Source organism: Chroicocephalus ridibundus, chromosome 6, assembly GCF_963924245.1.
Source record: "Chroicocephalus ridibundus chromosome 6, bChrRid1.1, whole genome shotgun sequence".
Classification (NCBI taxonomy): domain Eukaryota; kingdom Metazoa; phylum Chordata; class Aves; order Charadriiformes; family Laridae; genus Chroicocephalus; species Chroicocephalus ridibundus.
This window is the reverse complement of record NC_086289.1, coordinates 19,142,039-19,169,109: the sequence shown is the minus strand read 5'-3', so window position 1 is coordinate 19,169,109 and position 27,071 is coordinate 19,142,039. Positions and strand designations below refer to the sequence as shown.

Genomic DNA, 27,071 nt, shown 5'->3' with positions numbered 1-27,071 from the left:
ACAATTTCTGTGAACTTTTCTCTTACAACAAGTATTTACACTAGTATTTTCAGTTGCCAGCAACAGTATTGGAAAGAAAATAATGTGCCTAAATCATTTTCAGATTCTCTGAAGTGATGATTGACTCTGCTGGGCTATTGCTCCCCAACATGCACTTTTGCAGAACCTGCTCTTTACGTGTGCGACATAGTATGAGTTTTGCATTTTATGATGCTGGGAGAATTATAAGTAGTAAAAATACTGCATGGTTTAAAGCAGTGCTTGTCTAACCTGTTCTGCTGAACTCGGTGCTGCTGAACTGGGGAACAAGAATTGGGTAAGATGCATTGTAATTATTTGCTTTAAAATAATACTCTTTTATCTTTGCATGTAGTTAGCTGGTATCATTAGGTCGTGTTCAAACAATACTATTTAGTTCTTGGTCTAAGTTGGTTTTTTTCTCATTTTTTTTCTCTATCTTTTTTTATTTTTGTCCTTCAGTTTGTAAGACTTGTATCGTTCAACACTTTGAAGACAGCAATGACTGTCCCAGGTGTGGCAACCAAGTGCATGAGACCAATCCACTAGAAATGTTAAGGTAAGATGACATTGCACAGCATTTGCTGTAATGTAAGAATAAAAAATTATTATAAAAATAATTCTTAATATCTTTATCCTGAAAAGGAATTTTTTTTTTGCTTATTTGTATAATATATCGAGTGCCCTTGGCGATAGATTCTGACAATTTTTCGTCTCACAGTAAATTGGAAATTGAGTTTTATCAGATATAATAAAAGGAGAAAAGATAAGGAAAAACACAGCAGGGTTGGGTATATCGTACAAATTAAAACAAGTATTTTAGTGCCTCTATTAAAGAAATGAAGTACATATCTTTTATTCATTACATGAAATGAAGTTCTAGACTTTCTTTTTTCAAACTATTTAGGGCATTCCAAACCGTATGCAACTTTTTTTTTTCTTTTTAAAGCAATGTAGAAAATGAATCATGCAAATAACTGAATGTTTTCCAAGGGGTAGATGTACCAATCTGAATTGAAATCTGCTGTCAGATTAAAGAAAAGATGCTCATGAAAGTTTTGACATTGAAAATGCCCTTTCTTGAGAGTTTACGTTTTTTATATCACAATAACACCTCTTTGTTTAAACAATTATTTTTCTTGAAATTCTGGATTCTCTTTTAGTGATGTTATGTTGAAACAAAGGTGATAGCCATCCTACAAGTATAGTACAGAGAAATCAAGAAATGTCATCGTAAGTGGAAGAACTTTTCCTAAAATGATGAAGCCACTCCCTGCCCTCCCAACACTCCCTCCACCTTCTCCCGCCCCACCCCAACAGTATTATGAGTTTGGAATTATAATTTAGGAAAAAGTATTCTTACATCAATTTTAAAATAAGTATTTACATTTGGAATTTACTAGGGTTGGTATTATTTCCAAATTCCATTGTGTTTGCTACAATTTGTCATGTTTTGCTTTGCTTCTTATTACTGATGTGTGTGTGCAGAGCCATTCCCACACTTCAGTGATGCACCAAGAGAGGATAGGTGAGAGGAACTAAATTCAGCAACTCTAAAGGGAGTCGTTAGCTTAAGGCTTTATCATCTGAATGATTTTGGAAGGGTAGGAATAAAAGGGCTTATGTAGATGGTTACCATAAGTATTTTTCTGATCTGTCAGTGTCTGAGGCACTGTGTCAACCATCATAGGAGATGCTGTATAGAGTGCATAAGGCTACTAATAACCATTTTAGAAATATTTCATTTATTCTGACAGGACCATTTCATAGGAGCTGTAAAAAGCATTCTCTGAAACATCTAGTAGAAGTTTAGTAAAATAATAATATGCCTTAAACAGAAAATGATAGAAGGGTGAGAAAAGTTGAGACCACAAGCCAGAAATGTGGGAAGAGCTATTTTCTCTGTGATTATTTCCTGAAACTCCTTTTAGAGTCTTTGGGTTTATTTGCCAACAAACTGCATATAACTAGTAGTTTACTGGTTGTATTTTATGAAACATTTGCTAAACTAATAATCAGAAGAGCACATGAGCTGTGTAATTATCTTTTTTGGATGTTGCCTGCATAACTTAATACATGTCTTGTACTCTGACTGCAGAGGGACCGGCCCCATCATTGCTCAAGAATGCAAGTCATTTTCTGAGAAATGGCGTTGAACACTCTAGATAGTATTTTTAACTGAGATCTTTGAGATAAACTTTATAAACTCCATTCTGAATAACTTCATTGAATCATAGAATCATTGAGGTTGAAAAAGACTTTTAAGATTATCAAGTCCGACCATTAACTTCATATCTATGTGAGGTTTTTAGATGTATCTTTTAGTTGGCAGCACTTATAGTTTGTTGAAACTGTAAGCCTAAGTCTGAAATTCAACTTTGAGCTCTAAAATGAAAATCCAGGAGGAGTGTTACATTCTAGAATTCCCTTTCTTGATTTAGCAGAATTCTGTATCAGCAATATTCGGTTGGGTCTGCGTGGGTTATACTATGAAGGCAGGCTTCTCTTTTTCTTGGTGGCATGTTTCTTTGGATGCAAGTTTTCCTGAGTGATATTCTTCATTTGCTTCGCTTCAGATAACTAGCAATTATCAGAGAGTAGCTTTGATCTTATAACTCATTTAATATTATAGAAGAGGTGAAAAAAGAGACTATGCGAAGCTGACATAAATCCTTGGTTCTTCTTTCTGTATGTTCTGTTTCGGAGGTTGGAAGGTGTTGGGGGTGGAAAGAGGTGTGTCTAAAATATGAATGTTCTGGTTTCAGCTTTAACAGGAAGTATCATATTAAATGACTGAGACCAACTTTGGAGTTATAGCAAGTAGTTTCACTTTGGAATGAGTTTGATGCAAGTCACAGAAGTTCAGATCTTCATTACAGAGTGTTCATAGGCATGGATAGTAGGAACACTGTAAGATGCATCTCAAATTGAGAATCTTACCTAAATTTTCTCCCTGCGGTTTAAGTTTAGTTTCCCTTTACTTAAAGATCAGATAAGTGGGGGTTTCTTCTGCATTTTTAAAAGTACTAATTAGTATTTATGCTTCATAAGGACAAAATATCTCTTTTTGCTTAGTTTTTGAAAGAAAATAAAGTCATTGACTAAAGCATGAAGCCAGTTCTTGCTGCTGGCATCGTAAATTTGCTAAATAGACTGGTTTTCTTGCCATGTTGGCATTACCAATGACTTTTCTTTTGGGCAGTTGAAGATGAATTAGGAAGTGCTAAGTGGGAATTTTCAAAAATAAATGCAGAAAAACCAGCATGTGTTATACCATCCTCAGGAACGGTTACTGGGGTTTTGAGTTAAGGTAGTAATGTTCTCCTTTGAAGTCTTCATCTGTTTTCTATTAATGAGTAAATTATGAAGATTGGAGCTTTCTTAAAATGTGAAATGAATTCCATTTCCAAGGCAGGTTCCCAAGTTCCCACAGCGGAGCACTGGAATGCTTGTATATTTATTATAAGGTGATAATTGTTATCTATTAAAATGGCTTTTAGGCATTCCTTAACAATAAAATCATTCAGTCCTCTTCCTACTTTGCCATTGCTAGAGAACAAAAGATAGAAAACAGTTATATGTTTTTATATCAGGCCTATAGTGTATCATTAATAACATGTGTGTATATATGCAAGTGTATATGTATATAGAGAGAGATATATCATTATTGAGATGAAGAATTAAGGCAATTAAAAATATGCCAAAAGCAATTATTGTATTGTAGGTTCTGTTTGAATCTTCTGAATCTCAAGGTGCATAATTTCTCTGGCCATATTACTCAGTACTTTGTTTTGTCGTGGGTTTTTGTTTAGGCTGGGGGCAGTGGGAGTTACTGCTCACAAGACGTAGGGGACAGAGGAGAGAAAGGAACACGAAACAGAATGAGAGACAGAGGAAACCGAAGAAGTGAGACAGGGAGAGGAAATGGAACTAGAAAGCGGATGATAAATTAAATTAATAGGAGAATAGGTAAAATTAAGAGAAACTAAAAGAAAAATATTTTAGCTTCAACAACAAAGGTAAAGGGGACTGTAGTAGCTATTTTTGGTACCGTAGAGAACAGTAGGTCATTCCATGGTATCAGAGGACATGCTTGTGCTGTGTACTGTTGTCTGGCAGACAAACGCATGGCAGATTTAAAGAGTTTAAATGAAATAGGTTGGGCACCGAGAACTGTCTAGGCAGAGCAGCATGGATGCTCTGTGGTCTTCTTTATCCTGCCAACATTTGTTTGTCTGTCTTGTAGTGAGTAAGGAATAGTCCGTTCAGTTTTTCATAACAGCCTTATTACAAAGCACTTGAACACTTAATATGATAATGAAGTTTATAGTTTTCATGCATACTACTCGTGACCGGGACCTTAAAATTGCGTACTACTTCTCCAGTTTGTTCTTTCTAGTAACACAGTGGTTTGCATGTAACACAAATTACAACAATGAAAATTTTAGAGTATAATTTGTTTTCTCTTTTGCTTCATTCTTGTCTTTATACATTAAAAAGTTTAATTCCTTGGTTATTTCTAAAAGGAAATCAATTCAAGTGGTGGCTGAGATAAGCTTTAATGCATGTTGTTTCTCAAGTTAAAATCCATGGGGTTTTATATGATGTGGTATTTACCAAAAACATGATTCATTTTATTATTCAAAAGTTTTTGTTGTTTAAAGGCTGAAAATAGTTTAAATGCTAGTTTCTACTAAATTTGAAATGTATTTTTTCCCTTTGAAAGGCTGGATAACACCTTAGAGGAGATTATATTTAAGCTCGTGCCTGGACTTCGAGAACGTAAGTTTCTGATTTGGTTTCAGGTACTTGTTTGGGTTGACGGAGGGAATATGGCTGTTTCTAATGATATACCTGTAGTATTGATTTAAAAATTCACATTACTGTTCTTTGATGTTAACTAGAGGAACTGCAGCGAGAGATCGAATTTTGGAAGAAAAACAAACCTCAAGAAAATGGGCAAGGTGATGATTTTGTTTTCCTCTCTTCTCTGTGTGCTAAGTAACGTTGCTCATTAAGCCCTGTTTCTTCAAACACTGCTGCATGTACATTGTTTTTACTGAATTCAAAGAGACTACAGAAACTCATAACAAATCTGTGTAAATGTAGTCTGGATCTCCATGTACTGCTGCTTATCTACTAGCCAGTTGTTTTACAAACATTAGCTGGTTTACCGTTATTTTTATTTGCATTGCCCTAAGCTCTCACTTTCAACACTCATGCAATTTTCCACTTGAATTCGTAATTTTCTTAATACAGCAAGATGGAGAACTACTTGAGTTTTTTACAGATTACTTTCTGTTACTGAATTTGACCAGCTGTTAAGTAGGAGGTTGTCAAGAATTAGTTATGACAAGTAGTAAAACAGTTTTCCACACATGCTAAACAATTGTTTTATATAGATTCCAAAATGCTTTTCCTTTTTTTTTCTCCCCCCCCCCCCTTTTTTTTTGTAGTTGACCCATGAACTTTGAGAGCTCAGTATTGAGGTGCTAAGTGAGGACTACATCCAACTGTTTTTATGCCCCTTTAATTTGATATCAGGGTTTTAGTATCATAGCCTATTTGATTTGGGCATCTTAAAGAATTTTTGAAAAGCTCTGCTAGGCTGAAGAAGTAGCTATTTTTAGTAAAGGATCACTGTCAAGTAAACGTCTTGCAATACTCTTCTACGCTCAACTGTTTATAGTATCTTCTTTTTAACTTCATAACATTTCATTTTCTTTCTCACTAGTTTTGTTGATTTGCATTTGGCATCCATTATAAGGGACTAGGTTCTTTTCTCTATTATATAATTAAATGAAGAACTGCAGGACATTTTAGATGAGATTACATTAGTTAACTACAACGTACTGTGTAGTGTATACCTATTCAGTTTTAAAAATACTTAGAAAATATTTTTATGAAATACAGACATTTGTCGACTGTTCAGAAAACTATTTTCTGCTATATACACAGATAGAAAAAAAATATAATTTGCAAATTTGTCAAATGTGACCTACTTATAACCAATTTATTCTGCTGGTTCTTACCTTCCTCCCGTAATCTAACGGTAAACCTAATGGAGATCAGTTTCTAAATGTAATGAGTGATTGGATTGTTTTATGAATAAGAGGAAGGCTCTACCTCTCAAAATACACTTCTAAGTAGCTACAGATATATCCATCTCTGTTACTGACTGTATCCTTGGCTCTACAAGCCGTTTGAAAGTCGTGACAACTCATTGAGACAAATTATGAGCATTTAAACTATTTTCTGCCATAAACAAGCATTTAGAATCTTGCCTGAGAATAAATATTTTGCTGAGAATTTCAGTAAGAAAGGAGTGTTTGAGTTGTCAATACCATGCCCTGTAATCACATAGCCAGTCTAGGTTAAAAGAGCCCGTCAGTTATGTCCTGTACCGCAGGTCACAACACAGTTCGCAACTTTAGCATCAAAGATCTGTAAAAAAATCCTGGGACTTAAAATTTTCACATGTCAGAAGAAAAAAAAAACAAACAACAAAGCGTATCTCGGGCACTGGTGATTCCACTAGGAGAGCAGTTACCAGAGAAAATTTGTGGATGATGATCGGAAACATACTGTGATACAGAGAAAAAAAATCTTTATTGGTCCTCTCCAGTCTGACCTGGAGAAGAAAGAAGGCAAACAACTTTACATTGACTCAGTCTGTGGCGATCAGTTTTACACTGAATATCTGAAAAAAAATGAAGTAGACAATATCTAAGGTTTGCTAGAAAGATGAGGAAAAAAAAAACGAGACACCAATTTGTGCCTTAAGGAAAGAGGGATGGCGGTGAGTGGGGTGTTGGTTTTTTTTTTTTTTTTGCTGTCATCTGTTCTTGGATTCATGCTTTTGACTTGGAGAACACCAGGTCCCTTTTGGTGAGATTAAAATTTCTTCTTTTCTTTTTTCTTTTTCTTTTTTTTAATTTCTGTCATATTTAACCTTAATGACGTGCCTCTAGTGGACCATCACATTGATTCCTGAAGGCTGCCTTTACAAACATCATTAATTCTAATATCAACAAGGATTTTTTAGTAAATAGTCTGGTGCCATTTTCATGGCAGAGCATTTGAATTTCTTACAGAAAACCTTGAAAGATGCAACCTTTTTTGTGCGTTTACCTGTTTCTGGAATGATTTTATGAGTGGAAATTTGCTAATTTTCCTAGTTCTGTAGTTGATTTGCTGTTCAAGACTTTTCGGACTGCATAACTAAATCTTCCTCCGTTGCTCAGCAGTGACAACTGTTGAAAGCTGTGGATGTGTTTGCGTTGCCAAAGAATCTGTAAATCACAGGCAGATACTCCTCACACAAATGCTTGTGACAGGTCGACTGTGCCTGCTTGATTAAGAGTTTGCCTTGTGGTTTTTCACGAAAAGAGAAAACATAATATGTAGTTCGAAACTGCAAATTCTGTTCATAGCAAGGTGATAGGAACAAAATGTGTGTTATGATACGCATTCAGCCGTGTCAGTAGCTAGTAGGGACTTGTGGACAAATCTTTTATAATTACAAAATATTCCAAAATTGTAAGACTGAAAAGCAATGAATGAAGCTTAAAACTCATCTTGAATTTGTAAACTCAACAAAGTGAACTTATTACTGTGTTTAGTAAATTAGGCATAGCTTGACATTTGTTAAAGTTTTCATTGTTTCTTCTCATCTTAACTCTTCTAAGTGACTTTAAAAGTTTATGGTAAGTGTAGGAAAAGAGCTGAATTTGATCTGAAAGTTTTTCAGGAAATGAAAAAGTCGCTTAGTCAAGTTACTTGTGATAATGTTTTATTCCAACAGAGAGCAGCCTTTGTTTTAAATCAAAATAAGTAAGTTGGGGATACAGAAAAAGTATACAATAGATTTTTTTTTTTTGTATACTGTATTCCAAATTTGTAGAAATGACTCCATTTTATGGTTCATTGTATGGTTATTATTGACGTACGTTGCAGCCTTATCTAGATGTACTTGCTAGTCTTAGGATTCGAGTGCTCAACTATGCTAAACCTTTGAAAACTGTACTGTACTTTTTATGAAGAGTTAGATTTCTAAACCAGGAGTCATTAGAACAGGTAACAGCATCAGTGAAGAGAGATAACGTGGTATATATGATTGTAGAGGGTACGTGTGCTCTGCTAAAAAATACGGGGAGCATTCCTCTTTTTTTGTAATTTTATTTTTAAAGAGAAATAAGTGAGTATATGGCTATTTAGTTATAAAATCCTTCTGGAGAGGGACACCTGGAGTTCTTACAATGATGTTACTTAAACCAGGCAAAAACGGATGAAAGTTTCATCTTCCCTTAGTTTACTTCACAACATCATTTCAGGAACTTCTCTCCCCTGGGTTATTGTGGCAGGCAGTTAATATGAATTGATTACTTTGATATACAATGTTGGGATTAGTTATTCCACTGTTTGTTTAAAAGCAATGTTTTTGGTAGTGCACTGCCATACTATAAGAGTAGGTTTGCATGTTTGAGTGATCTTGATGCATTCGCAGTTGCAGGGTTTTAATCACTGGACACAAACAGAAGTAGACAGCCATAACCGTTAGTGGTCCACCAGCTTAATTATTTTCTGTCATGTAAAAATCTGTTGTTTGCATATTACATTAAAATTTCAATTTCAATAGTAAAACTTTGTTTTCAGAGATTTGTAAACTGATCAATTTAAGAATGCAGTGAATTAAAATGGTGTAAAGTTAATTTGAAGAAAAGATACGCTCTTGAAAATGAAGTATCACTTTAAATACGTGCTTGTTGCTATTGTGACTTTTAATTATTTTACACTTAAATAATATGATCTTTATATTTTACAGATGAAAGCCCAAAAGCTGATAAACCCAAAGTAGATGAGGAGTGTGATGAAAATGAAGAAGATAAAGACTATCACAGGAGCGACCCACAGATTGCTATCTGCCTCGACTGTTTACGCAACAATGGGCAGTCAGGAGATAATGTAGTCAAAGTAAGTAGTAAAGATAATCTGTGCTGCTGTTGTTGTTGACAGAATAACATTTTACGGGAACCAAATCATTTTATAACCATTGACAATAAACTTCAATGTGGTGACCTGTCTCCCACGCTTATTTGGTCCCTTTGTTTGAGGCATTTCAGTACATCTTGGAATTTTGTAAAAAATACAGTTCCATACAGAAATCTATCTGTTGACAGTGGCTTTTTATTCTTTTTTTAATGTATTATAGTTTTGTAGTCTCTAGCCTCGATGGTGCATAACTGCATTACACAACAGATAACAACATAGCACAGAGGTACTTAAAAAGTTAGCTGTAGGTGAGCTGCCTTACGCTTCCAGGATTGCTGCTTTGCCATGCTGCTGTTCAGTTATGCTGTGCACTGAATGATTGGGATCCAGATCTTCTGAGCTGTAAACCTGATTCTGAGACTCATGTGTCACCTGTGGCCTCGGGCAGGTCACTTCCGTGTGTAAAACGTGTAGAATAATACCTGCTAACTGCTGTTTTAAGAATCAAGGATATTCGCTTTCTATTCCTGAAGGGAAGATTACCTAATGGTATTGAGTCTAGAAGAAAGTGGTTAGAAATCCTCTTAGATTTTAATAACATTTTATTAAATTAAAAAGACAAAAAATTTAAAAAATACTTAAAATTTGTCTAATAAAATACTACTTGTTTTGTGTGTGCTATGTTACATGTATAATTTTGGAAGTTCTTACACAGCAAGAAAGTTTTGATTCAGCAAGAAAACATATGTATATGTTATGACTGTCTATTTACGCTACATACAGTAAGAAATCTGTATCTCCATCACCATGTAGGAGTCTCAGGTTTCCAACTTTCCTGTTGAATCAAAACTATTACATCCTGGATCACAGAATCTGTGGTAATAGATCACATCTCAGGTTTATAGCTTCCCTGTGTTTTACCTAGATTATTTGAGCATGTTTTAACTTCCTTTTTCTATGAAGGACTGAAGAAGTTCTAAGAAAAGTAAAATCTGTTTGACCCCCAGTGTTGCTAACAACAGACACTTAGATTATTTAAGTTCGTCTGGGGCTTTTGGTGTTTGTTTGTTTTCTTTCCTGCTTCCTGTATCTTTTGGAAATTTCTTTAGAACCAGAGATGGGTCAAATGAACTTGTATGTCATCTTGTAAATTTTGCAAAAAAGGTAAACAAAAATGAACCTGTGGTGCCACTATGAATGAAGAGAGTGCAGTAAAATCGGTTACTGGTTGAAAAAAAAAAAAAATCAGTTACAGCTGTTCTTGTACTAAAAATTGCTTACGTGTTCCAGAATTTCTAACGTGGTTTTTCTGTTTTGTTGCTTTAGGGTTTAATGAAGAAATTTATCCGCTGTTCTACTCGAGTGACCGTGGGAACTATCAAAAAGTTTCTCAGCTTGAAATTAAAACTTCCAAGTTCTTATGAGGTACATTTGAAAAAATGATGCTTGTATTTTTATTTCCCTCCACAGTATTAGGTTTTTATGAAGTTTAATCATGTTTGAACTTGAGGAATATTTTTTTTTTTTTTAGCCCAATCACTAAGTAGTGTTCAATATTCCAAGTTGTGTTTTCTGCCCTTAAATGAGAAGTGATCATTTTATCACAGTGACTGAAGTTGCTAATCAAGGAATTCATACAGTAACTTCAGTTTGTTGCTCACCTGTGAACGACATTTTCATGATATTTTTATGTAAAAAAAAAAAATATACTTTCTCTTTCCATGTGGCTAATAAAAAAAAGTCACTTAATACAGTTTCGGGCTAGTGTGGAAAAGGAAAACTGGAAAAGGAGAGTTCAACTAGACATACACCAAACTACTATGCAGTTTCATTCTCTTTAGATGTAAGAAACTATCCAGGAATTATGAAGAAGTGAGGAGCGATACTATTTGAATCTTTAAAAATGCAGGGTGGAGCTGGGAAGCATGAGACTCCTGCCTCTGCTTTTCTTCTTCCCATGGATACGGGAATTTTGACCTCGGCACTCTCTATTCCCTCAGCCAGTTCTCTTACAGGACTCGATGACTCCATGAACTGCAGCTGCCCTTAGCACAAACGGCAGCATCCCAGCCTTGGGCTGAGTTAGGGTAGGTGCATAGGTTATAGCAGAGCACTATACGCAGGTGTTTGTTACAGTATCATGATGTGCTGACCAGCCATTTTGATGTCATTTGGTTTTGTTAATTATGTTAATTTAATCTGTTTCTGGCACCTGAATGGCTTGTGTTACATAGTATCTCCTTGCTTCAAAATTTTGGCATTTTTTTTCTTCTTAAAAAAAGAAAAGCATTATGGCTAGAGTAGTGAAAGAACTGTCAAACATTTTCAGTGGAGGGTAAAAGTAAGATGCCACAATACAGTTTAAACCAGTCATCTTTAGCAGTGAGATCATCGCTTTTTTCTTTTCTTTTGTCATTAGTCCTTCAATTAATGAAGAATGATGTTTTTATACTCAGAAATACATTCTTCTTGTCACTTATAGTTATTTTTAAGTATTTTTTTAAATTACTTTATCATTTATTTTTGAAAACTGCAGATTACAGTACTTCCAGTTTGTATCTTTGAGTTTAAAAGAGCATTGATGTAGCAAGAAGGCCTTCAAAATGCAGCACAAGGCTTTGTCTTCAAACAGGTAGCATGGGTCTTGATAAATACAGGGAGAGTTTGTCTTCCAGTGATTTCCTGCTTAGTTTAGTAGCTTTTCTTCTGTCCACGCCTTAATTGAAAACACAAAAGTGAAAAACCGAAGTGAAATACTACTGTACAAAATCACACTTTGTCAGTATGTTGTGTTTATCCACATTTGATATACGTCTGATAAAATTACTGTATAATGATAGGAGTTGTGGGATTAACTCTCAGACGTTCATTTAGGAGTTCATTTAGACATTAAAATTTGGAATCCTTTTGTCTTACTGTTTGCTCTGTTGTATTTTAAGCTGGATGTACTATGCAACGGAGAAATCATGGGGAAGGATCATACTATGGAGTTCATCTATATGACGAGATGGAGACTAAGAGGCGAAAACGTAAATGCTGTTACATTATTAATAAATGATGTTCTGGTATATTTAATATAGAGAGTATATATGCTTTCACAACTTGGCCCTTCAAATATCCCTATATTTAAAAATGCATTTTGCATGTTTTCTGGATTTCTCATGTTAAACTCTATGATTGAAACCCTGCAGCACGTATATTGTGTAGATTCTGAAACTTAAAAATAGCAGGTATACAAAGTTCATATGCAAGTTCCGCTCTGAGTTTTAAGTCAAGTATCTGAAAACCAAGTGCTTGTTCTTTTTCTGCAAATTTGCTTTTTAGTGACCTTTTGAGTTGCAATAGTTGGTGAATCTGCATCCAGCAGTTCTTTATTAAGAATCGGTTGTATTCGGTCACTAAACTGAAAGTGACATTGAAAAATTATCGTAGAAATGTAATTGGTTTATTGTTTCTGGGTTTACTACACCCATGTTTTTTAGGTGTGCTGTATAACACACATCCAGATAACACAGCTAAATGGGTTTTCCTTGAGGCATGTGTGTATTTTAGAATTGCAATATTTAACTTATTAAAAAACATTTATTTCAGGTCTGATAGTCAGTTTGATTTAGTAGCCCTTAATTGCCTTCTGTATTTAATTTTTTGTTGTTGTTGTTAGAAGTTGTATTTCTATTTCTTCTCTTTCTTTTTGCTTATGTGTGGCTGTTGATTGTTCTTCGCTCTGTATTGGTTTGCGATATATACAGGTTTGTTGTCTATCACTACCAGTGGAGGCTATATTGGAGTGCAGCTAAGGTTAAGCACTTAACATGTGTTAATTTACGGATCTGTAAAAAATTCCAAACTCTCTGTACTTTTTTTTTTAAGCTTCCTAGTGCTCAGAATAAAAAACACTGGGGCGCAGACAGAGAAGACAGAGGATTAAGCACACTGTGGAGCTAAAAATTCACAAGTTATTGAAGTTTTACCTTAATCTGAAGAGAGAGAGAGGGGAGAAAAAAGAAAGCTAAATTTTGATAGGAATTAGGGTAGTTAATGTATATAGGCAAGTATTTGTTAATTTTGAAAGTAATACTGCACTGAAATGCGATGATTGCTGAAACCCCAGTACTGGACCAATAAGTAAACTTTAAGTAGTTTTTTTTTCAATACTGCTTTGAAACCAGTTGTTGTTTGTTTGGCTTACCAACTTAAATTTTTGTTAGCATTGGCTGTACTGTTAGGAAATGCTGAGGCAACAACTTTAGTGATAATGGAATTCTTTCATGACACGTAATCCTGCAGCCCCTGTCTACAAATGGACTTTTGGCAGTTGCATTGGTTTAGAAGCAGCAGTAACCATCATCTTGACAAAAGGGACATTATTTGTCAGAGTTAAAATTTTTCAAAAATCTCAGAACTATTATTTATAACATTAAGTGAATGTAAGAGTTGACAACTCTTGATTAAATTTATAAGTTGTGTTTACATACACATAGTATAGTCAGGTATGTGTTCATTTGTGTGTTTTAAATCGCTCCTCTGAAGTCGGAGATGACAAACTAAAACCTGTAAAAATTACATTGTGCTGGTGATAAACCCAGTAACATCTGTGCTTCTGTGATCGTGTTTTCCCTAACTGTAACGAGTCTCTTTATAAAACAGAAGCTGTGATAGTAGTTAATTAACAATCTCTTCTTTTGGACGAACATCAAGTAAATCCATTATCTCCATCTTTGGTACTATTCACCATGAGCTTCTACTGTTACACCTATGGACCTTACAAGAGGTAGAGTAGTAAAGGGAAAATACCCATTTATTCCTTAGAGAAATATTTCCTGTTTTAAATAAGTAGATCAATTTTAAACTTTACATTTGAAAATTTAAAAAAACATTAAATGGTAAATGTGTATGTCCGGCTGTGGATGCCTCTTATCTGATCAGAAAATCATCTCCTTCGCAGTTTCGGTGTCAGAACTGCTCATCTTCGCAAGTCTGCTCACAGGATGGCACTTTTTATCAGGTAAGAGGCACTCACGACTGTACATACTACAGCCATTAAGGTCCTGTCAGCACTTCAATTGTAACCCAAGTTGTGGAGTTTTTATAATTCCTCACTACAAAGTGCTACAACTCTATGAGTAAGGCCTGAGCATTTTCATTCCTTCAGAGAAAGCTTTATTGAATGAATAAATAGAATCCATTCAAAAGGTGTAGGGGTTTCTTTTACTTTACATTAGGCCATTTATCTTTTTGTTAGAGAGATGCCATTCTGTAGGCTGATACCTGCATCAGTCTGGAAGGGTTATTTAACTCTTCCTATCTCATCCTTCTAACTAGTAGCATTGGGCAGTCACTGACAAGGGATCAAAACTGAAGAGTGTGAGTCAAAAGAGACTACGTTGGTTTCATCTCTTTATGGCAATTCACGTGTTCTTTTTAACGGAGTAAAAATGTTAGATTTTTCTAATGCTGTATTGCTTTCACAGCTTTTAAAATTAGAAATGGAATAATGCCTTATCTCCGGAATATAACAAGCCAAAACCTTCAGAACCTGCAAAATGAAGTCGATTTGTAAATTTCATCAATCAAACTGGTTCATACCTATATGAAACAGCATTTCAGTTTCCTCATTGAGAATTTTGATTTGAACTAATTTCTAAAAGTTACTTTGGAAGTTTGAAATAATGTTTTTGCTCGAGGGGAAAAAAATAAAGTTAACGATAGAAGGTCAGTCCCCACTGTGGATGGGAGTGACCTACTGCAGTCATGCCTACTTCATTAATAAGAATTGTGCCAGCATAGTGCATTTTAGTTATACAGTTGGTTTGTTATTTTGTTTGCAAAACCACCAAGCTTCGCTGGTTTACACGGCAATTTCTGTGAGGTGACTGCCTGTGTGCACTTCCCATTAGAGTTGAGTACTTTTAGAGACAATTTATATAATTGAAAGTGAAAAACATGTGAAATAGCATTTAAACAATATGGTAGTCATAACCTATGCAAAAAAAAAATTGGAGACCAAGTAATTTATGATACTACAAATATATGTTTGTTAATTGCAAATGCAGGCTACACATCGTGCTCCCTGTCTTCTCTCTTAAATGCTCCTGATACCATTGAATACCTCTGGGTTTATGTTTTGATTTCTCTGAACTCCAGTTTATAAATCCCCAGCAAATATGATCACATTTAGTTCATTTCACTGCCATGGCATGGAAAGTTTATTAACCTGCAGTGATATCTTTCTTTTTTGGTCACTGAAGTTCATCTGTATCACATTTGAAGGATGCAGTAAAATATTTCTGGTTTTAGTGATAGCTTCTGTAATAATTCCTCATTATTCCAAATTTGCAATAAAAAGACTTAAATTAGCTACATGCCTCTGCCCTGTGGCAGAGAGGTAGTTAAGCCCATACAGTTGCTGAGACAGTAGGATTTTCCTGGGTTTTATGCTATAGAAAACTTCCAGTAACATAATGATGTTAAGAGGAAAACATCAAACTTAAATGAAATGCTGACAAACTGAAAAAATAAAACATCTAGTAAAACAGAATGTCCATCAACAAGTGCCCAGTTATTCCACAACACTTTCTAGAAACCCGCCCACTCTTGCCTCCTGTTCCCCAACCGTTTTGTCCAATTCAGGGATCCAAGCTGTTGATTAGCCATTTTTTTTTCAGTAAGAACTAATAAAAATGTATCACTAGATCTGCAGTTGAGGAGTTTGGATTTGTGGGGAAGTTAGCCCTCGTCTCGCAGAAAATCAGCTGACAGCAGTTTGCCCTGATCTTTTTTTCTTTTTAATATCAGAGTAGCCTGGCTCCCATTAACTATTGTTGACTACTAGTATAGCTATGGAACCTCCATATACATAAAAGTCAAAGAAAGAACATCATCTGTAAGCGGACTTTGGTTTAGAAATCGTAACATTTCAAGATTGCTTTTCCTCAAACACCACAACGCAGAAATAAGTGGAGTTGTTTGAGCACACCAAGTATATATGTCGGAAAACATATAAATCACGAAATATATAAAAGCAGATACAGGAATTTTATATTAATGAAAAATAGCTACAACTGACTGACTTAAAAATTAAATACAGATTTGAAGTACAGGTATGGATTTAACTGTTGAAATGTATAGAGTTGTTATGTATGAGTAAAATTGATTGCCATATACATGTTTCTTAGGGATAAGCGCTGTCTAAAGCAATCTTTAATTGCATTTTCTTTGTATTTTTTTATGAATTATGTCTTCATGTTTTCTTGTCTGTTTTTGTTGTTGTTTTTCTCTTGTTTTTGTTTTCAGTCTTACCCTATGGTACTTCAGTATCGACCTAGAATTGACTTCGGTTAGACCAAAGGGCCAGATCCCACTGAGATGAATCCTGCACTATTTGTTTACCCATCGACAGATTGCACAATGAATGGATGTGCCTGGATTAGGGGGACACAACCAGATTTTCAGCATGCAAATAAGGACATTGTCTTTCTTAAAATTGTCAGTTGCATCTCTGTTGTTTCTATTAGAGCAAGCCAAGTGCCATTCTGCTACTGAAATGTGCATAAGATATTTGTGTATCTTACGAGTGTGCTGCAAATCATAGCCAAAATCATGAAGTGTACAGTCAAGATACAAAAACTATGGAATATTTTTGCTTGCGTGTTAGAAAATTTTTCTGGTCCTAATATTGATTACACTAGCAAAATGGCAGAGTGCTCATTCCATGTGGTGTTGCAGTTTCACACACTTACTATTTTACTGAATATCGTTGTTTAAATCATAGAGTACTGTAAAAATAACTAAGGATTATATCTTGAAAATATTTTGTATAGAAAATATATTTAGAAGAGTGGTGATTGGGCCACTACCTTTTTCTTGATAAGCTTCTCATGGGTCCAGGTATAGCTCACTCATGAGTGTGCAACAGTCCTTTTGCAGTGAGTGAAGATTAATTACTGTTAACAAGAGATGTAGAACATGGTAATTCAAAACAGTAATTTTAAATCTTCTAAATAGATTCTGCTAATATTGCTTAAAAGCATTGCAGCCTTTGTGATTGCACTTTTCTATGGTTTCCCTAAAGATTGGAGTTTGGGATACTAGCTATTTTTGGAAAATGGCTTCTGGTCAGATTACATTTCTTCTAATAAAGCCTCCATAAAAAGGAAGTTAAAAATAATGTGTATGGAACAAATAAATGTTGCTGTAAGATTCCAACCAAGGCAAAATTTTACATAATTATTGCCTTTCATAGTAAGCATTTCCTTTTAAGATTGGTTGGAGGTATGTAATATGCTAAAACGAAAATAATATATAGCTTTAATTACATTATATATCTCTTGTGACTATCCGGAGTTTAGCATTCATTATAGAAATTTTCATTCATATTTCTGTAAAATCAGAGGTAATGCAATACTGAAGATAAGCAGTCTGACCAAAATAATTGTTCGGGTCTTGTTTTTCCTAAGACCTGGTAGTGCTGGATAAAAAGTGATTGTTGCCTTAGGTATTGCAAGCATGATGGTTCTAGTATAGAATGTTTATTGAGGTTTCTGGTAATGTTGCAGGGAGCACATTAATGCGTATGTTTTCTGTAGTCTTCCGTTGTCTTTGCTCTGCTTAAAAGTCAGTTGAGTTTTTTCACTTCAAATTCTGTGGAGAAACTTTCAGTTCAGTACCTTTATGTAATTTATACTTAATACACGCCTGCTAGTACTGTAGATAACTGTTTACTTTCTTACGCCTTTTGCATACAGCAAAAAGGAACCAAATCAACTTTTCAGAAGCTACTATGGAGTGAACTAATGATACTTAGATAAGACAAAGTGAAAAATTCTGTCTTGGGATCGAGTATAAAAGATAGATGCAAGGCTGTAACTCCTTTGTAAATTTTGGTTCATGTACATTAGTATGTTTCTGTAGAGGGAAAAAAAAAAAAAAGGCATGTTGTGGATTAAATCTGGCCCCTTTAATGTTAGTAGGAGGTCTAACATTGATGACTTGAGGAATCCATATATAGTCGGGTTAACTTCTGCCATTGCACTCCAAAGCCCATATGACGTGCACAAATAAAGATGCTGTCGGCAGCAGTCTGCTTAGGAAACCTGCCATTGCAGGTCAAGGTTGCACATATTGTGCAGATGCCAGTGAACCTGGGGAAGCAAAGCGTTTGGGAAGCCACTGCTCCTTTCTGTGGGCGCAGTGTTCTGACTGGTACAGGCACTGCTTTGCCCACACTGCAGATGGGAAGAGGTGCCCATGCTGGCCGCAGGAAGCGGTCGTCTTTTTGCTCACCCAGTCTAGGATGTGCTACTTGATAGAAACAAGAAGGTACTCCATGGAGGGAGGGCTCTTCTCCTCTGCAGAGGCTCTAGGGAGAAATAGATTCTTTGTGTATATAGAAGTCCTCCTTGTGGAGCAGCCTGGAAGAGCAGAGCATGCATTCTAATTGCAAATCATTCTTCTCTTTAGTATATACAGTTGTTTTGTATGGTAGAAATAGGTATTATTTGTAAATATTTACATGCACATGCAAATGACACCTTACAGTTTTTATATATTACACGTGTTTTTATAACAGAATTTTCACTGTAGATTCACTTGAGATAAAACGCCTATTTCAGTTTCTCACAAAACTAATGGTAGTACTCTGAAGTGTAATTTCTGCTTCGTTCAGGGGACAATTTTTTTCTCAACAATTGTGCTTGCTCTTTTGCCAAATTTGAACAGACTTGTTTTAAAAAGAGAAGAACACAGTATTTTTAAATCATTTTCAGGTATCTTGCACAGAAGTTTGCATCCACCTAACAGGACCCCTGAAGTAGGACTGCTTCTGAATGACAACTAATAGAAGATTTGACTGTTTAATGACTTTCTGTACTCACAATTCAGAGAACCGTGAATTTCTCTTGATCAGAATTGGACGTTGATTTAATTCATGGTGTTTTCTTGATGCAACTTAAAGCTAGGTTACAGAAGGCAAATCTTCATTTTAAGCATGGAAAATACTGACAGATATGATGTAATGTTCCCAGCTGAGAATCATGGCATTAAATGCATATGATCTAGCCACCTACACTTTAAGCATTTCTGATTTGATGGCACGGTGCCTGCGTGCTGTTACAGTTTAATAGTTTTTGTAGCAGTGAAGTGCCAGTGAAATGCATATCTTAAACCGGGCAGCTTGTATAACACAGGCATTGCCTTTTTTACAGGAAACTTCTCTTCCGTGTAGTATGTATGGGCCATGTGTCTACAGATATGCACGTTTAATTCATTTGTGCCAATTAAGAATTTCTGAACAGCAGGGGAATATGAGAATGCGTGTACAGATTCCTTTGTGCCAAAGATGGGGTAAAGTGAAACGAGTGCATAAGCATTCTATTAAAACTGCACCATATGCCATCCTAGAGCAGACTACTGTACACAGTCACAATTTCTGAGCATTTCCGTGGCGAAGTGTCACCACTGCATGTTTGTAAAGAATAGGGATATAAGATAAGTGTTGCTGCCATTGTGTTTCTATGGCTTTCCCATATTGGCAGTACCTAGCTGCAGAGGAATAAGACCTACAAAATTCCACATTACTACCTAACCTTGCGGTCTCTTATTTAGCACATTTGGTGTGCTTTTTTCTTTTCCCCCCTAAAGTGGAAAACTTTTATGTACTTTTGACTCTGGGGCAACTCATTAATGGAAGTCACAAGCAATATAGCTGTATGCTGCATTTGTCTAGTAACAAACTGTAAGCTAGATTTTACAAGCAAGATCCTATAATATCTCAAACAATATGGAATTAGATGATTAACCAAGAAACGTATCTTCCATCATGCATTACTACACTGCTCATAGCTAAGGGCCTACTCCTATGAACAGATTTTATTTGGATGAAATACCAAATGAGATTACTATAGTAATCTAAGTGACTCATCGCTATAGTAGGTACCGTTCCTATGAAAGCTTCTAGGATTTGGGTCCTAGGAGTATGCAGCGCTATAAGTATATTGTGCATACTCAGCTACCTTGCAGTTATTATGCAAAAAAAAATTTCTAAAAAGTATTATTTTGACTTTACTGAAAATGTTATATAAAGCAAAGTGCCTGATTATTAATACAGAATACCTTCTAAGCCCATTATTTGCATTTGGCAGGGTATTTGCTATTTGCTTCAGTATTTTATCTATGGTCTTAATATTTTCAGCAAGAATATTCCATAAACATGCTACATTAGGAAGCTTTCTTTCATGGGAAACAAGCAGAAAAAGAAATGTGTTCTGTTAGATAATTTAAAATTGAAAAAAACCTATCTGTAGAAATTTTATGAAAAGAATTACTTTTATATTGAAATTTCATTTTCTGCATGAGGAGCCCTTGAATTCTGGATCTTTTTTCTCCTCAGGCTCCAACAATTTGACTTTACTTTTTCTCTTCTGCAGTTATCGAAAACAGTTCCAGTGTATCTGTAGGAGAAAAGAGATTGATCACATTCCCTTTAGATATAAGCTAGGCTTTTGTTCTCCACTGCAGGCAAAGAGATGGTCTAGAGTTCCATCTCATCTCCCCCATGTATAATTGTTAAACGTGACCTTGTGAGAGAATTAAGAAATTTTTCCTTCTCTGCTGTTTCTAACATAACAGAATAGGCCAGGGTTTAGTCCTTTAATTGAACAATCACTGAGTTGTATTGTTCCGTTTATGGTTTTTTTTACATTTTCATGTCACTGAAGACCCCAAGAGGCATTCGTTCCCCAGAAAAAATATTCTTGGGAGGACTTGCAGCAAAAGGAATAGCATACAGCTCAGCCAGGTACTGTGTCTGGTGGAAATACTAGAGAACAGATAGTTGTTCAAAGCCAGTCTTAAGTCTCAAAATAAACAGATTGAGCCCTGTTTATAGAGAGGCTACATAAAATACTGGTCAGTTACACGGACTGATCAAACTCATTTTTATCCTGGAAAAGACCAAAGGCAGTTAAGACTTATATGCCTATCCACAGCAAATATATAAACACAGGGATGCTTAAATCAAGAGCTTGGTCCAGTTTCTTCACTTAACTTAGACAGGTTAAAGGCACCTGCTTGATTCCATCAAAAATGTATGTGTCTTGCAGGATATTCCCCTCATTGTACTTCCTGCAATGTTATTTTATTATTTATCTCAGTTTAAATGTCTGTTTGGGCACCCTCTGTCCTGTAATTGATTCTAGGTTCTTACGCATCCTTTGCCCGTTCCCATACCCCACCCCATTTCATGCCCAGTAAGTAGAAGCATTGAGGAGTTACAAAGGAGAAAATGCACATGAGGAATCGGCTCGTGGGTTTGGTTCATCAGGCAACTCTCGTGGATTTCAGCAAAGATTTCACAGTTCTGTGTTTGAATCCTTCATAGCCACTTTGAACAAGGTGATGCTTCCACAAGGTGTTCAGCTAAAGATACTTGTTTGAGGAGGGATTGCAGTCTACTGGAGCATGTTCCAGGATGAATTCCGAGACACAAGGGGCTTGACTCTAAAGGGAAGGTGAAAAGCTTCCAACTGCTCATTTACCACTAGTTTTACCCCATATGGGTGGTCTCTGGCCTTCAGACCTCAGATGAACCATCTTTCTGTAGGAATGTCCTCTAAAAGATGATCTTATAATGGTAATATGTTTTTCTTCATAAGCAGATCTACCTGTTGAATATTTTTTTTTTAAACTGCTGTCTATACTGTCTGTAGGTCAGATTAAACATCAGATTCCAGAATAGGAAATGGATTAATTAATGAATTCCTGACAGATTCTTCCATCCAAGGTATGTGCTATAAGTAATGTGAATTCAGGTAACATGCTACTGCAGTTGAGTAAGGATCTTGTTTCATTCTCTAGTAAGCAGTTTAGATCTGTGCAGTTCTGGAGCGTGGCAGTGAATTGGAGGAGGTCTATAGATGGCTGGGAATGTCCTGGCTACTTTTTGTACTTGCAGAAAGAGACACGATTCTGTAGGCTTATGATGGAGGAGACATTGTGGAATCAAAGATTTCTAGAAGTGGAAGGTTTTGTAATGACATGAATTTCAACCAAAGAGAGGCATTAGTTTGACTTTGCATGTTTATCTGAACCATTAGGTGTACTTTTCTTTGAAGTAACTTTTACGTGTATTTTTAGCAAATGCTTCTAAGAAGGTTAATAATGTGACAGTTGACAGGAGTAGTTACTGTCCATTTTCCTTTTTCCTCGTGACGGTGAGTGGAAAACAAAGTAAGAGTTAAGAGTAGGTTGCTGTACAGTATACAAAATTGCTGCAACAGTAAAACGTTTGTGCTGCTAGTTAACATACTGAGGTTTGTATTACAAATGAAGTTGTAATAAAGATGTTTATTATCAAAGTATGAGGCACGTATTTTGTGATGGTATTCCACTCCCAAAAGTCTGTTTTGTATTATATTGAGTATAGTAGACATTGTTGCTGTTGTCTCACGAATTTTGATGCGGTAAAATGAAACATGCTGCCATTTTCCTGAAAAATATCACATGCTAATTGGTTTAAAATTACCTTTGTTGTCAAATATTTAGCTCGTTCTTTTAAAAAGTTGCGGTTTTTTTAAAAAAAATAAAATATTTTTACGGATAATCTTGATTGCCTAATAGTTTTAAGGGACCTATTTAGTACCAAAGGTAAAGCCACCCAGAATCTGACTTGGAATAAGGCATTGATGCTTTTCTGGAGTGCAGTGGTCAAGAGTTACACCTGGAATCAGTCAAGCAGAACTTAACTGGTGGTAGCTGTCTGTGTCACCAAGCTAAAGGGTTAGGCACACTTAGCAGTTTCCAAAACAAATAGAAAAGTTGAAAACCAACAGGAGTAGCATAAAGGTTGAGTTAACGGACGTAGAGTAGCTCTTGGAGTCATAGCTCATGTTGACGAAGAGAAGCACAAAGGCTTGTATTACTGATGTGTCTGCTATACCTGGCCTGTGAACTAATAACAAACTTCAGTGTGCTGTAAATCCTGTAAACCTTCCAAAGCACAAAATATTCACCAAGCTACTTTGGGGTTTTCTTGTTGTAGTTCAGTGATATTTTGGAGGGTGGAAAGGACAGACTTGGAGGATAATGAGAAGATATTAAGTGTGTTTTACAGATTTTTATAGATATTTTTTTAGCAAATGGCATTGCTGTCCTTGACACGAGACCATTGATTAGCAAGAAGTTGATTATTTTACTTGTGCAGTACAAAATAGAAATAAAGAAATCCAAATACCTTGATTTCCTTTCCCAGGATAGTGATTATCTGAACTGGAAAGTAATAAGACAATTTAATTATTTAGCTGACTGAAATACTTAATTCTAAAAAGTTACCGGTGGTATTTTTTTTCCCAAATACAAGCTTCCTAGAATAAACATGAAGCAATGCATCATTTTTTCCCTTATTGCAGACTTAACTATTGAAAGGAAAAAAGGTTGTGCTTTTTAAAATTAATGCAAAGCCTGACTTGGTGGATGTTGAGTACATCCAATTACTGAATAGATGATATAGAGTTATTCTCAATGGATTTTTTTTTTTCGGGATGGGGGCCTAAGTGTCCTTATATAAGCTGTGATCCAAGTTAAGATAAGAAAGGAGCCTATGGTGAGCAGTAATAATGTTCTAATGCTTCCTTGCGTTTGATCAGTAGTTACCAGTTTTTAACATAACAGCCCTCACAGTACTTAGGAGCTCATAGAACATATTGTGATGTTATGTTGCTAATTTGTTTTAAAATATAAAATGTTTTAAGCTTTTTGTCAAAAGTGATAACATCATATTACAAATAAACCTTTTTGTGGTTGTAAAATTTAGCTTATAAATCATTCAAATTGAAGTGAAAAAAACACAGGTCATTGTTAATGACAGTCTATCCTACTATTAAGAATATATGTATTTTTGTAAAGGAAAAGCACTTGTAGATATTTAATCAGTCCAATATCTATCTATGTTAATGTTTTGAAAAAACAAAAAACAAAAAACAAAATGCTGCTTAGAGAATCACTTACATATTTTTATTTTTTGTGCTTAAATGCATTTTCTGTTGATTTATGGAATGTTTATTCTGTGTGAAGCTGTATAGTTAGTACAGCTGGGCTAAATGCATTTCTTACCTTAATCAATTGTATTTGACTATGATAACATATTTGTTGTCTGATCAGAAGGCTGATTGCAAAACAGACTGGTGGTGCTGTTTGTCATCTTTGATATTAGCTTCATCCTGCCTTATAACATTTCTACTTCATAATGATTACAAAACATACAATATTTTTTTGTGAGGTTTGTGTGTTAATGGGTGTTTTCAGGTATATTTGGTTATTCAGTTGTATCTTACTATACCTATACGCATTTTTACGAAATGGTGACAAAATTTTGCGTACAGTATTTAAAAACTAGTTTCCCAGATGAAAAAGTATGCCAGGTTAGTCAAGTTTAATACTTACTTTCCTACAGAGGAAACTACTGCTGGGTACATGCATGGAACACGATCGTATCACTAAAGTTTCTGAGCATTTGTACAGATAGTATTTTTTAAATTCAGAATAACTCGTTTCTTGTAATATGTTGCAGCTATTTGAAACCTCACTCTTAACCGTGTTTTGAGTCAACGTAGTGGATTAACACAGTTTCAGGGGGGAAAAAAACAAAACAAACAGTAAAGCAAAGAATTTTATTAAAGTACAGTAAAGAGTGACGTTTGTCCACGTAATGACCACGTTTATTTGTAGTTATTCATGTACATTCCAAAATCTGTTTTTCAGTGGGGTTCTAGAGGGGTCTACTCCATTGGCCTGATGCTGAGTGAAGCTCTTCAGCTTGACCTCAGTAGAGCTACTTTCTTTAATTATCCTTGTAGCTACAACTAGAAGTGACGCAGAGTTCCCACTTCCCTCACTGAGTTTCCTTTCATGGGTGGCTAATATTGTTTAAATGTAATCTTATTATATTAACCTCCCCATAAGTAAATCAGTTTTGCAGCATTGAGTGTGTACGCTAGCATTCAGTGTTATAAACTCAGCTGAGTAAACACTCGCATAATTGTCAAATTGGGGGAGAATTTCACTCAGACTCTGAACACTTGTAATGGCACTATCTCATTAATACGTACGCTTCAGAAAGTTCTGCCTGTGATCAGGTTTTGATGTATTTTGTTATTTGAATATTGTCCATTTTTCTAATTTTCGTTAAGAGCTAATTTCGGTATGAATTCATTGGGGTTTAGCATCTCAGGGTCCACAAAGTAGCATTGTAAAAACTTAAATCCATTTGAGCTATGAGCACATTATCAGTATTGCAGTCTTGTATCTTTTAACGAACCAGATAGGTTGTGTTTTCAAGTATTTTAAAAAGCACTGCAAATTTCACCCAGTTCTACCAAAGGAATTGGGGGGGGGGGGGGGGGGGCGGGGGGTTAATCTCTGCTAAAATCCTTAGAAGCCAAGTGTGGCCCTGGAAAAAATGAGACACTTGTAAGCGAATTAGCACTAGTGGGCAGTTTTACAATTAGGTAGGGGAAATGTTGGTACTAAGGGGGGTTTTGGCAAAACCCCATGGTCCTGCCTCTTGGGGTAGTGCTAAGTGTGCCTGTTCAAAGCTGCATCTAGATTTTTTAAGCAGGATTTATTTTAGAACAGCAGCTCATGCAAACCCTGTAATGGACCTTTTAAAACCTCGTGTATAAATCTTATCTGATATGTAATGGTATTTCTAGTTCTGTAACTACCTGTACGGCTCAGCAGCGGTGATGTTAAATTGAGCGCTTCATGCTAATGTCAAGAATGTTCACAGCACCTTTATAACAGCTGATAACAAATGGCAATTTGGTCTGACCCGTATGCTGCAAGATGCCTCTAGCCCAGTTGGATTAATTTTATGAAAAATCTAGATGAGCAAGAAGTATAACTAATCTGCTTACTAGCACTGAATTGCTCCTTTCTCAAAGCAATAAATATATTCATGTTGTAACATCTGTTGTGCAGCCTACGATACGAGTTGTTTTGTTGCATTGTTTCTATATAATTTATTTTGTGCAATAAAAAAATCTCTGGTTTTATCTGACTTCTCTCTAGTTTGTGATAATATTTGAATTAAAACATTTACGAGCTTTATATCTCAATCATGCAAGCATACTATCAGCTTACAGAAATGCAGAGCAGAAAATGGAATGCAGCAATATTTTGCCTTACAGAAAAATCAGAAGGTACAGGGCCTAAAATTTTGTTCTCGTTAATGTCATAGCGTTACCATTAATTTTCATGGCTGCAATTCCTGCCTAACACTAAAGTTGACTGGATTTGTCACCCCGTTTGTAAAATGTAACCAGGTGGGTTACACAGCGTGACTGTGTGTTTGAGGCTTTTTTTTTTTAAAAAGTACATTTCAGTGCTTAGCAATCCTATAGAGCTTCTGCCAGGTTTTTTTAAACCTAATTCCACTGCTTGTTACCAGAGTCAGCTTCATTTTTTTCCTTTTTGTTCTCTCTTTCTGATGTTTTTCTGATTTAATATGGTTCAGTAGTATTTATTGTTTGATGCTCTTACCTTCTGATTACCCTTTTATTATGTTGTTGGGTTTTTTTAACACTAAGATAACGTAAAATAAATGTGCATGCAAATTGGAAGCTAGAGGATATCCTTAGAAATGAGCCCTTGGTGTGAACTAACAGTCTTCATACTATATACTGAGTTACTGCAAACAAAAACAGTGGAGGGAGAGCTGTTATTCGAGAAAACTCATACCTTTTATCTGAGATGCTACTGTGAAAACTGCAATAGTACCCCATGAGATCAGATTTGGTTCCAATTTGGAAACGATAGAAAGGATTGCTGATTAAACTAAAATGACCCAAGAAATAGCATTTTGCATCTGCTTGTAAAGTCCTCCTAGATGTTAGCAGAAGGTGATAACAATTGCTCGTGAACACAAAATGTGAAGGTATGTATAGCATATTGCAATATGTACACATGATTAAATGAAACGCATTTTTTGTGAAATTTGTTAGTCATTTGTCAGTTTGCTGATACACAGGCAGAGAGCAGTCGAGGCACCATTGGCTGCTCTGTAACCTGTG

The 27,071-nt window shown here is 35.5% G+C and overlaps 1 protein-coding gene across 4 annotated transcripts in view; it reads left to right on the top strand.

Moving 5' to 3' along the window:
• PCGF5 (polycomb group ring finger 5) overlaps positions 1-26,059 on the top strand; it is a 70,717-nt gene extending 44,658 nt beyond the window's left edge. For 2 of the 4 annotated variants that reach the window (XM_063338176.1, XM_063338177.1), the window contains 8 exons: positions 481-577; positions 4,745-4,800; positions 4,923-4,982; positions 8,843-8,991; positions 10,336-10,434; positions 11,949-12,038; positions 13,955-14,014; positions 16,303-26,059. In XM_063338176.1, the coding sequence (XP_063194246.1) occupies positions 481-577; positions 4,745-4,800; positions 4,923-4,982; positions 8,843-8,991; positions 10,336-10,434; positions 11,949-12,038; positions 13,955-14,014; positions 16,303-16,350 (659 nt within the window). In that variant the 3' untranslated portion in view covers positions 16,351-26,059. The remainder of the gene's footprint in view (positions 1-480; positions 578-4,744; positions 4,801-4,922; positions 4,983-8,842; positions 8,992-10,335; positions 10,435-11,948; positions 12,039-13,954; positions 14,015-16,302) is intronic. The other 2 variants (XM_063338178.1, XM_063338179.1) reach the window with 2 other exon arrangements.
• Positions 26,060-27,071: the final 1,012 nt, after the last annotated feature.